The 15,657-nt window shown below is 36.7% G+C and overlaps 1 protein-coding gene and 1 long non-coding RNA gene across 5 annotated transcripts in view; both read left to right on the top strand.

The window, feature by feature from the left end:
- The window catches only part of msra (methionine sulfoxide reductase A), a 54,717-nt gene extending 49,586 nt beyond the window's left edge, over positions 1 to 5,131 (top strand). For both annotated transcript variants that reach the window (XM_041805979.1, XM_041805980.1), the window contains exon 6: positions 4,319 to 5,131. In XM_041805979.1, coding sequence (XP_041661913.1) covers positions 4,319 to 4,489 — 171 coding nt within the window. In that variant the 3' untranslated portion in view covers positions 4,490 to 5,131. The remainder of the gene's footprint in view (positions 1 to 4,318) is intronic.
- Positions 5,132 to 8,729: 3,598 nt separating this feature from the next.
- The window catches only part of LOC121521289, a 72,493-nt gene continuing 65,565 nt past the window's right edge, over positions 8,730 to 15,657 (top strand). For all 3 annotated transcript variants that reach the window (XR_005992838.1, XR_005992839.1, XR_005992840.1), the window contains exons 1-2: positions 8,730 to 8,791; positions 12,382 to 12,483. This is a non-coding gene — a long non-coding RNA (uncharacterized LOC121521289). The remainder of the gene's footprint in view (positions 8,792 to 12,381; positions 12,484 to 15,657) is intronic.

Below are 15,657 nucleotides of genomic sequence, written 5' to 3'. Positions count from 1 at the left end.
TATAGGTGAGCTCATGGCTGCCCATAGAAATGGCTGGGCCCCTGAAAAAACAAACAATTGGCCCTCCCTAACTGTGATTTACTGATACATCAATGTATGGTCTGGATCAGAACCATTGGTGCTAGCATCCTGGCTAACATTTCTTCATTTCGGAGCTGAAACGGGTGCTGAACTATTATTGAGTCCTGATGATGGAGTTATTTTCTCATGCTGCTTTTTAACCCCCCTTTTTAACCAAATTTCCCACCCATATTTGCCATTTCTTTTTGCTGCTTTTAACCCATTGTTGCCCATTTTTGCCACTTACAATCCATTTAACCACTTCTATTTGGCACTTTTGTTCCATTTTTGGGTTTTTTTTTTGCAATTTTTGTCACTTTTTTCAGATCTTTGCAACTGTTTTGCAACTTTACAGCCATTTTTGCCACTTTATGCACTTTTTTTGCAAATATTTTCCAATTTAACCCATTTGTTGCTGCATTCTGCTCATTTGGTACCACTTTTGTCAATTTTGGTGCTATTTGCCTGTGTTAGCCATTTTTTGCCCTTTCTTGTCTATTTGTGTCACTATTTTACCATCTTTTTGCTGCATCCTACTCATTTTATGACACTTGGCCAGTTTGACCAATTTATGCTGCTTTTCACCCATTTTTGCCACATTAACCACTTTTTTTGCTGTATTCTGCTTGTTTGCAGAATACTTTGCCACTTTGACCAGTTTGTGCCACTCTTCACCTATTTTTGCCGCTTAAACTTGGCATTTTTTTTTCCATTTTGTGATATTTTGCCCATTAAGGGACTTCTATTCGGCGTTATTGTCCCATTTTTTGCCTTTTTTGCAATTTTCCTGTTATTCTTTTGCCACTTTTTATCAGATCTTTGCAACTGTTTTGTCACCTAACTTCCATTTTTGCCATTTACTGCGCTTTTTTTTGCAGATTGTTGCTACTTTAACCCTTTTTTTTACTGCATTTTGCTCATTTGGTACTACTTTTACAAATTTATGTTGCTAGTCACCTATTTGTGCCACTCTTTTGCCGCGCTAACCCTTTTTTGCTGCATTGTGCTTGTTTGCAGAATGCTTTGCCACTTTGACCAGTTTGTGCTGCTTTCACCCGTTTTTGCCACTGCTTTGCCACTTTACGTCTTTGCCATGTTTTTTGCCCTTTCTGCCACATTTACCAATTTTGCTGCTTTTCAGCCATTTTTGCCCCTTTTGCCACTATTAACCCTTTATTGCTGTTTCATGCATCTCTGCCACTTATTTTTGCCAATTTTAATCAATATTTGCCACTTTCTTTTGCCATTTTTGGCCTGTTTTTGTCTTTTTCACACTTTATTTTTGTCCATTAAAGTTGTCTCAGTTTATTCTACTTTATTTTCTTGCATCCTGAAATTTGTACACAACATGGCTTGGATTTGAAGTCTGGCATTCCTTTCCTAAATATTTAGCTCAGTGTGCCCATTGATTGCTCATGTGGACTTCCAGTGGGATCAGCCTTGGGTTTGGATGGAGCCTACTGGTTTATTTCATCTGAGAACCATATAGGCCCCATCTCTACAGTAGAGACCCCAGGTAGATCCCACTTGAAGAGAGTGAGTCAGTGAACCGGATTTTTATTTCACATTTCATGTCTTATTAAATCAGAGCTACTGTATTGTAGTTGACTGAATTTAGTTTAGTATAAGTACAGTTACAATGAAGAAGGTTGAATTTTGAAAAACAGGCATTTAAAAATATTATTGCATTTTTTTGAAAGCCCTTTAAAAATTAGGGATCAAATCCTGAAACTCTGAACTGCTTATTGATCAGTGTTTGTTCACACAGTTTATGTAACAGTTGTAAAACAGCCCGTTTTTAGTTCACAAATGTTGGATAAACAATTGGAACGTCTGCTAATGCTCAAAATTGTTGAAGATTAAGACTAAATTCCTCTCTTTATGAGCTCTACATCTTAGTTTAGCTCTCTGGTCTTACTCTCCACTAAACTTGGAGACATCTTTAGATTGGCTCGTCTCTTTAGTATTTTCTATTTAAAAGCACCTCAGGCCCTCTGGGTTTGTTTTCTGACATCTACTTTAACGACTTCAGAATGCTGACGTCAATGAAGTTTAGATGGTTTTCAAACAATTACCCCTCACTAACTATTAGGTTCAGCAATGTGTGAAATTACCCAGCACCACTTTAAGTCTGAATGCTGTTTTTGGACTAAATATAAACTGCTATAGTGTTTCCCCAATGACTTCTTTCCACTCTATCTAAGAGTGCATTCAGTAACATTAAAACTGTCTGCAAAATGACGCCATCACACTCTTCACCATATCCACAACTGATCTAATACTGCTGCTTCGTCAGCTATAACATTAACATTACAACACTGTAATTTTCATAACAAGAACAAGAGGTCTGTACATGAGTGTATTGTCTGTAGATTGTATATAACATGGATGTAGTATCATTGACATCACCTATTGGTTTCTGAGACACAGTTCTGAAGCCAATTTATAGTAGTCACCATACTGGCTCCAGCTAACCTGGAATCTACAAACAGGCTGGAGGTGAGGCTGAGAAGGGCCTGAAACCTCCTGGAGAGCAGCTACAACTCTCCAGTTTGTCAATGTACTGAGCCACGCCCCTTATCATAAATAACTCTCAACCCTCTGAGACCGATAATATCGTATATGACTAGAATAGACACAGGTTTAAAAAATCAAATAACTTTTGAACCACATATTGTTGCCTCTTACCTTTTTTACACTTGAAGCCAGCTGTTGTGCAATTCCAGTGAGGCTATCTATGCCTTCAAATCCCTTATAGAAACTTTTCTAGCGAGCCTGGAACTGAGGTGACTTTCCAGGGTATTTAATGATTAAATCCACACCAGTTACTCCCATTTTGAGCATATTTTTTCTATCTTTTAATCCTTTTTGATTGTTTCTGCAGCTAGCTTTGAATGCTAACCACCATATTGTGTCCCACAGTGTTTTGTGACTGGCTGACAACCAATGGCAGGCTGTTCCAGCCTCAAGTCATGCTTTGTCAAACTGCACAGGTTTAACTTGGCAGAGCATGGAGGAGAAGGCCTAAGTAGCTTGTAATGGAGAGATAGAGAGAGGAGAGAGAGAGAGAGAGAGCCTGTGATGTGGCCCTCTGTGTTACTGCAGACAAAAAGTGATTAGAGAAATTGTTCAAAAACAGCTAATACAGAAAGCACAAGGGCTTTTTTTTTTAAATATCTGAATATTTAAATTTTTTTTGTCACAAAAAGATTTTTTTTTTCACTTTTATGGTGCCCAAGAGATCGGTGAACAAGTTTATGCAAAAAAAAGATTAAGTCATTTTAAAGTTACATTTTTTGTCTTTATAGTCCCATAAATTCTGAAAAAATCAAGTGATATTTCTGTAGTACACATATTCTTAAAACCCAGGTTGTCCTGGAAAAAAAAAGAGGTTTAGAGCTTGACCTTGCACTACAGGGTTGATGTTTTACAAGCTTTTTTACACAACAAGTCCGGGTGAGATGAATGGATAAAAATAGCTTGGGGCTTGAATATTTAACCTTAATAAGAAATAAATGGGTCACTTAATTCAATTCCCATATAAGCCATTCAGACCAAATTCAGTCTTTGAACCAGGCTGTGAACATGGTAATTCTGCTGTCAATATGAGCATTTTAGCATAGTTAATGGCACTTTCAGGGCTTTTGGAGCCAGTCTCTAGTGGACACTCAAGGAATTGCAACTTTGCAACTCTGCATTGGCTTAATTTTTCAACACCAGGGTTTACTGCTTGGCTTGTCCAACACCAGGAGCTTTCATTTGTTTTTCTTATAAATTAGACTTATTTTCCTCCATTAAGCTTTAAATGAGAGCAAAACTGACTGACAAAAAAGTTGAAGCTGAAATTCCAATAATTATCTGGAGAAATGTTGATAACAAACAAATGTCAGCATCTCCCTGCAGCATCAGTGATGTAAAATAAGTCCACCACAGCTCCTTAATGTCTCATCTCACTTTTAAAAACTCACAGAGAGCTCAGTGGAAAAGTCAAAACTCATCTGGTCCTTGTGTTATCAAACATTTACCATTCACTGTTCCCTTATTTTATTTTCAATCCATAACAGGTTATTTTTTCCACTGATTCAGTTCATGTCACAATCTTTGATCTACCCAGGTTCCTTGTTTTCCTTTAAAGTAAAAGCAGGTCTGTATCCACACAGGAAGTCAGTTACCTGGGGCCACAAATCTAATGGCGTGATCCCACATTGAACACAGCTTAGTCCTTTGTTGATAAATGTATCGTTGCTTTTTCTTTCAGGTCCTCACAGAGGAAGGTTACGGCCCGATTACTACAGAAATAGCTGAAGACCAGACGTTCTACTATGCTGAGGATTACCACCAACAGTACCTGAGTAAAAACCCTGACGGATACTGCGGATTAGGCGGAACAGGAGTGTCCTGTCCAATAGGAATCAAGTCTAAGGCATAGGCAGCCAATCACAGCCAAGAATCATCTCCTCTCAGTTCAGTAAGGACGAAAGATTGGCGTAATTTGAATTACGTTAACAGCAGACAGAGTGCAGCTTTGGGTTTATTGTATGAAAGTATTTAAAAGATCTTTATTCATTAATTTCACAAACCTAGCTGAGTTATTGCCTTGATGTTAAAGAAGGTAGATAACAACTATAAATCTACACATCTTAGTAGTAAAACAGTTAACTTGTCATAGCCAGAGCTCATGAAGATATTATGAGGCTACACTCCTTGATAAAGCACTACAATTTCAGGATAGATTTATGAAAGTGGGAGAAAACGCATGTCGGAGAGCTGTGTAGAACTACCAGGATATAAAGTAAACACAGAAATGAATAAATTTTCTTGCCTCCAACTAATTTTGCCTAGAAAGTTGTCAAATTTGGCAAGTTAGGGGCAACAATTTTACAGGTTTTTTTTTTTTTAGATTTGTTGTAGGTTTATTTTACTGAGATTTTTGCATTGCATCTGCAAAATAGAAACTATATTTTCAAAGCTCCTTTAGCTTTATTCTGATTAAGACAAGGTTGCTTTAAAGCTGGTGTGCTTGTTTGCCTTTTTTAGAATGCGGAAAAATAAAAACATCACAAAAATTAAAGCCTAAGTATTTAATTTCCTGCCTTCCTCTGTGTCAATGCTTTGTTGTTTTAACAGAGAAAATAACTGCACATTATTGACATATTTCTGCTCATTATACTGGAATTTTACAACCTGCAAACCATCAGTCTAAAAGCATCAAGGAAAAAAATGTTTTGAACCGTTGGTGAAGATAGTGGATGGATGAAAACAGTCTTTTTGCCTGAACTTATGCTGAGCTTTATATTGCAAACAAAACTGCTTAATTAAAAAAAGAGGTTACTGGTAACCAGATCAATTTAAGCTAACATAGGTAGAGGGGTACATTTGATTGGGGTATTTTTGATTTCATAAGGCGATGTTAGACTGTTATGGACAGACAGCCTAACATCACCTTGTGAAAAAAATACCCCAATATATTATACCCCCTACCTAAGTGCACTTAAGTTGATCTGGTTACCAATCACCTCCTTTTTTAATCAGGGGACTCCATTTCTAATATGAAGCTAAGAAAGTTCAAGCAGGAAGACTATCTCATGTCCATTCACCTTTTCATTCATTATACTCACTCAGGGATCTCCCTTTTCCAGCTCTGTTTTCCTGCTCTGGTAGTCAGCTAGTATGGGTGTCTACTCACTTAAGCCCTGAGCCGATCCCGTTCTGCCACAGCCTTTCTCGATTCCAATCGTCCTGCTGCTGTCATATTTTAAAACCAGTTCTCCTCTTAAGCGTTGAAAGCTCAAGCAACTCTTGTAGTTTAGAGAACAACTTAACAACTCTAAGCTACAAGTGTTGCTTTAGATCTCTGTTCTCTACAAGACTTTCTTCACACTCCATGCACCTTGGAAGTTGGTGAAGTTGTGCCAGAGTTACCCACTCCTCTTAAGCGTCATCAGCCTGTGACCGCTGCAACCCTCCTCCACCCCAGCCACCTCCATTACATCTCATCGGTGTCCAGGTCTAGGTCTTCTGTGCCATCCTGCACCCCTCCGAGCCATCTCGTCAGTGTCTGGGTCAAGCTCGTCAGACGTCCGCTTTACATCTTAATCTACTCCTTCCATCACCAGTGACAAGACTCCATAAGGGGGGTATCTTAACCTGCTATCAGACTCAATACCCTTCAATGGAGTCTATATACCTAAGACATTTCACATTTCCATACATATTCAAATATGTAAAATAAACTATTGTTAACTCCTATTAAGTCTATCCTGATTGAACTAATGTTAGCTAGTGTTGATGGGTTTTATCGATGCTTAAGAGATGCTAAAGAAAGACATGTTCCTTGGAAGCCTGAAAACATGGCATAACCATTTTATTTTCTTTACAAGATGTGCCCACATTTTGCAAACACTGATCCAAGGATGACAGGCAGTGTTTTATAAATGTGTTATCTGTTCCCATATTGGTGAGAAAAATCAAATAAAGGACATCACTTGCTTTCTTTAAGAGAATTTACAATATTTTCATCTTATTTCCCATGCTAAGAAACAATCAAAAGCATGTATGAATTATTGACAGAGATTTTGCTTAATGCTTAAAGTTAATACTATTATTGCTATCATTCCAGTTATTTTCTTTAGCTTAGCAGAGAAGTAGATGAAAAGATCTATTTGGCTTTTCTAAAGTGTATCCGTGTGTTTGCCTTTACTCTTTTGTGCTGTGCTCTGTGTGTTGTGTTTCAGGGCAGGATTTTGCTTGACCTCTTTCCTCTGATCTTTGCCAGCAGTGATGTTCCAGCCTGTGACTCATCTGTCATCTCAGTTAATCGTACATCCTACATGTGTGTTTGTACAGCGTACGGTGTGTTAAGATGGTACAACATGCTGCAAACACACATACACACACTACCAGGAGGAGAGTGAGTTTGGTGCCAGGCCCTCCAAAACTTGGCAACATCACCCTGGAGTGAAAATAAATAAATAAACAAGCGAGGAAAGAGATCAGTCTCTTTGGAAATGGCAGAGCGCCATCTTGGATCTCTGCTTGGTTGGAACGCCTCCATGAATCAGACTGCAGGACCACAACTCAACCAGGGTTTGGAGAGCAAACTCGAACCACAAAAAAGGGCAAATTTTGTCTGTAAGACCTCGTTAAGGTGAAAAAGCCCCTGATTTAACACCAGCATATATTTTTGGTACCAACTGCATTTCATCTATTGCACCAATTGTTCAAAACACTACCTACCTTAGTATCTCACTCATTTTTAATCTCACTTTTTCACCCTAAAGCTCCAAATTTATGCTGGTTGAATGGCCACATTAAATTAAAATTAATCATTTGTATTAGAAATAAAGGTGAAATTACAAAGGTTGCAGTCTCTCAGGAAAAAAAACATGGCTATTCTTGTCAGTTTTGGCTAAAAAAATAACTCTCAAATCGTCTTCAAATCAAGTGGAAAAACTAATCACAATGTTTATCTATTGAATAGACTTGCACATGGAATATTTAGGAATCAGACCAAAAAGTGGTGTTTCCAATCACCATAATGCTCTAAATCTCCAACAATTAGTGATTTGCTTCCACTTAACACTTGGCATAACACTGGGTTCATCGCCTGTTGAAATGCAAGACTGTACTGCCACCCTGTGGTATGTTTAAGGCGGTGGTTTTCAAATGGTGTGGCAAGGCCTTGAGACAAGTGTAGGTGTGCCTTGGGAATCTGACTGGACCCCTGAAAAAACCCAGAGAATGGACCTCCCCAGTTGTGATTTATTGAAGAGTATGTGTGTTGGATCAGTAGCATTGGTGCTAGCATCCTGGCTAACAGTTACCTCAATTGGAGAGCTATTATTGAGTTGAAACTGGTGTTGAGATTATCATTATTCATGCTACTTTAACCAAGTTAACCAATTTTTCTACCCATTTTGCCACTAAATTTGTCAACTTAAACAAGTTTTACTGCTTTTTTGCAATTTTGCAACTTTTTAAAATTACTTTTGACCCATTTTTTTACAACTTTTTTGGAACTTTTCACCACATTTAACCCATTTTTGCTGCCTTTTTGACAGTTTTTGCCTACTTTTGCTATTATCTGGACATTTTTTGCCAATTTTTCATCACTTTTTACCATGTTTTTAGCAACTTCAAACCTTTTTTGCCACTTTTCTGCTACTTGTAATCTATTTTGTCACCTTTTTGACACTTTCAACCCATTTTTGCCACCTTCTTGCTAATTTTCACTGACTTTGCCTTTGTTTGGCCACTTTTTTTGCCTAATTATGCCCATTTTTTAATCACTTTTAAACCATTTAACCACTTTTTTACAACATTTAACCCCTTTGTCCACTTGTAACCCATTTTGCCACCTTTTTGACACTTTCAGCATGTTTTACCACTATTAACTAATTATTTGGCCCCTTATGCCAACTATTAACCATTTTTGACTTTGTTTTGGCACATTTTACCCAATTTTGCTATGTTTTTAAAGTTACTTTAACCAATTTTTGCCAAGAGTACCCAATTTTTGAAAGAGTAAATTATAATATGTATTAAAAACTTAATATACTGAGTTTTTAACAATATTTACTATTATTTTGTGGTTGCTCAAAATATTGGTCACCACCGTCAGATATTTATAAAAAGCAATAAAATCAGGCAACTACAAGGTCACCTACATTCCTGAAGACCCCATTTTCAAACCTCCAGCGCTACTGCATGCTTCAAGATCACTCAAGCTTCTGTAAGTTTGCTATTTTCTCTTAAACTTGTTCATATTTTTGGACACTGCCACTGTCACAACCATAACATGTCAACACCGTCTCTTCCGTATACAAAATATTTGAATAGATTATGAGATAAATGTTCACTTTTTAAGAAGAGGTCTGAAGTAGCTAGCAACAGAGAGAAAACAAGATGGCTAATGTGAACAACTCATACATATCATGTGAAAGAGTAGGTTTTATTGTCACCCACCGTCAGATGTCACCACCGTCAGGTTTTCTGACGGTGGTGACAAAAACCTCCAACATGATCTGTAATGTTTCATTAACTTCTTTTATCTTTATTTATGTAATTCCTCCAATATTTCTTCAAGATTGTCCATCCTAGGGGATGAGGTGTGCCTTCCCCCTCTCAGTTCACTATTTTGCCATGTTCATTTGGCCTATGCCATTTGGGATGCACATAGTGCACCTACTACCTACCTACATATCACATAGTATACAATATCCCTTGTAGGCTATAAAACAACAACATTTTACAAGTTTACAGAAGAATATGATGTATTATTTTATGAATAGGGGGCACTAGGTGACAGTTTAAGATGATGTCAGTAGTGCATTGTACATTATTCCTACCAGTAATGACTTTATTTTTTACTATGATGATTTGATATTTGATTAAATGGGGATGGGGTACTTAATAATGATATTGCTTCACTGTACCTTATATTCCTTGAAAAATGTTTATCAAAGTGCTCAGGATTGTTATTTTTTTGGACCAAATAGTTAAATAGGTTGTTCAGCAAGAAGCCACTGAGTTGAGTGGTATACATTTCAGAATTGTATGTTGTAATGAGGCCACAGTCACCACAGTCAGATTAGTGTCACCACCGTCAGAGGGAGTTTTATTTGTTTTAAATGAATATGCTTACAATATGTTTCTTCAGTGCTGTTGAGTTATTAAAGTAATAGTCTTTTTTAAAAAAAACATTACCTTTTCTATTTAGACTAAAAGTAAATGTTGTATGATGTTAGATCTTTTAAAGTACATGTGAAACAGTATAAAAAATGAACAGAAGTGAATGTTCAACATTTAACAGCATATATGTGTACTAAGAATCCCAGATAATGATTTAAAAACTCTAAATACGTATAAGACCAAATAAATAGAAAATAATTTGCTTTTTATTGTGTCTGACGGTGTTGACAAAAACCAAGTAATAACCGGAAAAACGCCTATTTTAAAACAAAAGTACAAACTGAGGAGGTTGCACTGGTACACTGCTGAACGGCCAAGACCTTGGTCTATAATGATATACCTTCAGATTTTGTAATTTAACTTACTTTTTATTTTCAAAATTAAAACCTGTTTTATCCAAATTCACAAGAATCAGTGAATTATGAGACAGTGAGTGACAATAATAAAATTAAAGTCTAGATATCAGAATAAAATGTCTCAGTTATGAGATTGTGAGTCACAATTATGAGTTAAAGTGGAAACTTTGACATAAAAATATCCGAGTTATGACACATTAAACATAATTATAAGATATGACACTATTATGAGATACATTTTCTCATAATCTTGACTTTTTAACTATGGTCTGTCAAAGACAAAACAGTCTTTACAGTACAGTCAAAATCTGCTCCAAAATAATCAGAGTCCAGCAGAGAGATTTGCGAGGCAGGTGCTCCCAACATGACCACATCCTGTCCTCTGAGTTCATTGCTTTATCCCACCCTGCAGGAAACCAAGCGTTATTCTAAGTCTTTCATTCCTTCTGCCACCAGGCAATTAAACCTTGACATGGATTGAATACTTTGTATTATTTAGTTTTTCTTGTTTGGTGTTTGACCACATGGTTAATTGTGTTCTCATGCTGGTGGCTCTTTCATACATTCTATGAATGTAGACTTACAATGTAATCTGTAATGCACCTTAGTGAATATTATTATTTCTTCTTTTATCGGCTGCTGTTCTTGAAGGTGCATTATAATCAGCCTGACCCTGGGTGTGTCATTAGAGGCCACATGAGGGGGTCAATGTGCCAATGAGCATCTTGGTCCTTGTACTGTTTACTTAAATTTGTCTCTAACATTTGCCCTTTGGGTTTAATAAAGTCTGAATCTGAATCCTATGACTTATTATCTCATAATAGGGATTTTCTTTCTCTTGATTTAAAAAAAAATCTCTTGATTTTGACGTACTATCTCACAATTTGTCTTTTACCTCAAAATTCTGATGTTTTAGCTCATAATTTTGACTTTATCTCAGTTTTGCCCCCCCCCCCCCCAATAGTCATGACTTACGGTCTCATAACTCACAATCTCATAACTAGACTAGACTTTTAAAATTCTCGTAATTATAGCCCACTATCTCATAATTATGCCTTTTAATCCCATAATCATTATATTTCTCATAATTATGACCTTTACTGAATAGTTTCAATATTTTATCTCACAACTATGAATGGCGGAAATGTACTTCTTCAATTCTGGTTAGCTTTGCAGCACAAAACAACTGTTGTCATGGACATTATAATGCTCGGGAGTAACCATAGCAACAGTTAACGTCTCTCTCAGGGCAACTGCCCCAGCTTCATCCATGATGAAAAGGACAGGTAGGCCTAACCTTCAAAATGTAAAAAATCAAAAACACGTAGAGTTCATTGACAAGCAGGGAAAACATGTTTTGTCATAAGTTGTATATAGCCGTTTCTTTTTAACTCGTTTACTGTATTTTAGACCAAATGACGTTCTTATTTCCACCCCTTGCATGATTGTGGGTAACTGGTATTCAGGTTATGGTCAGCTGGCCCAGAACATGCCTGGGTGAAAGAAAGGTTATGTTCTGATTTAGGTAAGGGGAACCACATATGAGTCTTAACACTCTGCAAGTTAGACAAAAAAGACTTGACCTGCTTATGTTAGCAAACAGCGAAGTCTGCCAGTAACCTAAATGACGAGATTTAATTGAAGCCCGGTGTTGCCAAAGAGGAAGCCGAGTTGAAGGTGCCACATATAGGCTAATGATGCATTGTTTCTAACACAATCCAAAAATATGTCCAGGTTCTCCTAATAACAGCTGTAATTTCAATAACGTGTGTTATATTTTGGGTTCCGTTTTTTAATCACTAAGTTATTTGGTAACGATGCTAAATAAGCTAGCATTAGAAAAAGTATTATGCTACACTTTGCTATAGCTAACCCTTATTGCTTCAACTGTGTTATGTCTAAAATAACTTACTTAACACTATTTTGATTTTTCAAATTGGGAAGTTGTACTTTAATTAATAAATAAGATGTAATGATGTTTAATGGGGTTGCTGGCCATTATGGCAGTTGATGTCTGAAAAGACGTTGCTAGCAGCCATATTTGTTTTTCATTTAAATAAAGTTTTATAACACTTTATTTGAAGGGGGATACATAAGACTAAAATGACGCTATCATTATCATGACATGACTTCTGTCATTCACATGAAGGAGGTTTTATAATTGTTAATTAATGTTGTCTTTTGGTAAATTATGCCACCTTCAATGCAAAGTTGACATTATTTATTCCTTTTCTGCTTTCATTAAAATAATGCTGTTGCCAACTGTCTTTGCCAGCATGAAGACTGGAAACAAAAGGGAAAAGTGGGGAAAGATCCAGCTTTTACTTATGTGGCTCTCCAGGAAAAGATAAAGGCTGCAGAGTAACTGGAGTGCAAGGTACTGTGAAAACTTCCACTCTTGATTTGAGATGTCCAGTGGTATAGTGCAGTGGTTTTCAAACTTTTTTCGCCCAAGGCACACCTAAGGTTAAGCCAAAATTTCAAGGCACACCATATTCATATAATACAAAATAGACTTTTTAAATAATATAACCATCAAGGTGGCCCATAAGGGGATAAGGGGGAGAGGTTTCTGGGGTCCAGACAACTGGGGGTGGCAAAAGTGGGCAAAAGGTGCCTGAAAGGTGGCAAAAATTAGTTAAAGTGATGATAAAACATGGCAAAATTGGGTAAAAAGTGGCAAGACAAAGTCAAAAATGGTTAACAATTGGGAGTGGCAAAAATTGGTTAATAGAGGCAAAACATGTTGAAAGTGTCAAAAAGGTGGCAAAAATGGACTACAAGTGGACATAGGGGTTAAATGTTGTAAAAAGGTGGTTAAAATGGTTTAAAAGTGATTAAAAAATGGGCATAATTTGGCAAAAGTGGCCAAACAAAGGCAAAGTCAGTGAAAATTAGCAAGCAGGTGGCAAAAATGGGTTGAAAGTGTCAAAAAGGTGACAAAATAGGTTACAAGTGGCAGAAAAGTGGCAAAAAAGGGTTGAAGTTGCTAAAATGTGGTAAAAATTGATGAAAAAATTGGCCAAAAAATGACTAAATAATAGCATAAGTAGGCAAAAACCATCAAAAAGGTAGCAAAAATGGGTTAAATGTGGCAAAAAGTTTCAAAAAAGTTGTAAAAGCAGTAAAACTTGTTTAAGTTGACAAATTTAGTGGCAAAATGGGTAGAAAAATTGGTTAACTTGGTTAAAGTAGCATGAATAATGATAATTTCAACACCAGTTTCAACTCAATAATAGCTTTCCAAATGAAGTAACTGTTAGCCAAGATGCTAGCACCAATGCTACTGATCCAACACACATACTCTTCAATAAATCATAGCTGGGGAGGGTCCATTCTCTGGGTTTTTTCAGGGGTCCAGTCAGATTCCCAAGGCACACCTACACTTGTCTGCCACACCACTTGAGAACCACTGGTATAGTGGTTTGTGTAGAAGTAGGTATGTGCTTGACCTATTTAATTATAGGTGACATAATTGACCAATGACATAAATATCATGAAGCCTCCTTCACATAAATACCAGGTGTCATGTCATGATTATGACAGTGTCATGTCATATTTATGAATACCTCTTCAAATAAAGTGTTACCAAAAGCTTCAACCTGCATAACTGATTTCTTTAAAGCTAATAATACATCGACATTAGGCACTATCTTATGGAAGCTGATTTCAGCCACTTTGAAGAGACAAATCAGATCAGACAATTCAAAGAAATATCCAAGGTTGAAATTATGAGATACAAAATCAAAATGAAGAGGGAGAAAAAGCTGAAATTAGGAGATAAAAATGATTATTATAAGAAACACTTTTTCATAATTTTTACTTTTTGTCTCATAATTTTACCTCTTTTTTTATCTTACATTCACAACTTTTTTCCTCATAATTATGTCTTAGTATCTCAGTTTGATTTAGGACTTTTTCCAAACTTTGATGGAAATTCTAAAAAATGGAATAGATATACTATGGATATTAGCTTCCATAGTATTTCATACAAACAACCAAAAAAACGTTTCTCAACAGCAGTGGCTGTCAAATAAATTGAGGAGTTTAAACAGATTTATTGACTTTTTGTGCTAGATGTTGGCGTTTTTTGTTAAATGCTACAATAGGATGAAGTTAAAGGTTACTCAGCCGTGGGTCAAATTCAGCAAGCAACATTTTCTCTTGTTAAAATGGGGAATTATTGAAAGGAAAAAGTGAAGTATCTAACATTTCAAAAAACTCTTCAGCTTAAATCTGTTTTTCTTTATTTCACTTTTTTGTAATATGTGTGATGTCTTTTTATTGAAAGCAGAACTACGCTGCTGTAGCTGCCTATTGTAAAACTAAATCGTAGCCACCTGTGTTTAAATCCAGGATTTTTAATTATGAAACAATGGCAAATTTATTTATGATGATGAAGAAAAATGCATCATACATTAGTTTTCATTTCATGCAAAAATGATGTTAAGTTTTCATTTAAATTGCTATATAGTTGGGTTGTCCCATGCTAACAATCATAAATTGATTCTTTTCAACACGTTTTTAAAAACAGTACAGACAGATTTTTTTAAATTATTGATAGCATTGATAGTATTTGTATTTATGACATTTTGACAGTGTGAGGGAGTTTACTTGCATTTCTTGGTAAATAAGCATAATAAAGCTAATGGAGATTGGAGTGGATCCTTCCTGTGTTTCTTGGATCGTAGATTACCTGACAGGAAGGCCACAGTTTGTCAGGCTGGGGAACTGTGTTTCTGGGACATTAACGAGCAGTACAGGGGCTCCACAAGGAACAGTCCTGGCTCCATTCCTGTTCACACTGTATACATCAGACTTCAAATACAGCACTGAGTCCTGCCACATCCAGAAATACTCTGATGACACTGCTATTGTGGCATGTATCAGAAATGGACATGAAGCCGAATACAGGGATCTGATAAGTGCCTTCAGTGACGAGTCACAAAAACTGTCTCCTACTCAACACCTCAAAGACAAAGGAAATGATCATAGATTTCCGCAGATCCAAACCCCCTCTTCAGCCAGTGAACACTTGTGGTGTGGACATCGAGGTGGTGACATTGTATAAATATTTAGGTGTACACCTGGATAATAAGTTTGACTGGTCTGAAAACATAGACTTCATCTACAAAAGGGGGCAGAGATGCCTCTTTTGCCTCAGAAGACATCTGCAGTAAGATGCTGCAGATGTTTTATCAGTCTGTGGTGGCAAGTGTTCTGTTTTATGCTGCAGTCTGCTGGGGAGGCAGTGTAAAACACAAGGATGCAAGGCGGCTGAACAAACTGGTTAAAAAAGCTGGCTCTGTGGTCGGAATCAAATTGAACTCATTGGAGGATGAGATGTAGAGAGCAAGGTGGAGGCCGTTCTGAGGAACATGGATCATCCACTTCATATCTCCCTCAATGAGCAAAGAAACAACGGTGGTGAACGGCTCCTATCCCTGCGCTGCAGGACAGAAAGATTTAGAAAATCTTTCATACCATCAGCAATTAGACTGTATAATTCTAAAGTAAACAGATGAGACTCCCAGACGATTGAATTTCCCTT

The sequence above is a fragment of the Cheilinus undulatus genome, linkage group 14 (genome assembly GCF_018320785.1).
Source record: "Cheilinus undulatus linkage group 14, ASM1832078v1, whole genome shotgun sequence".
In the NCBI taxonomy this organism is placed as follows: Eukaryota; Metazoa; Chordata; class Actinopteri; order Labriformes; family Labridae; genus Cheilinus; species Cheilinus undulatus.
The sequence above is the reverse complement of the archived record's forward strand: the minus strand, read 5'-3'. Positions and strand labels throughout refer to the sequence as shown.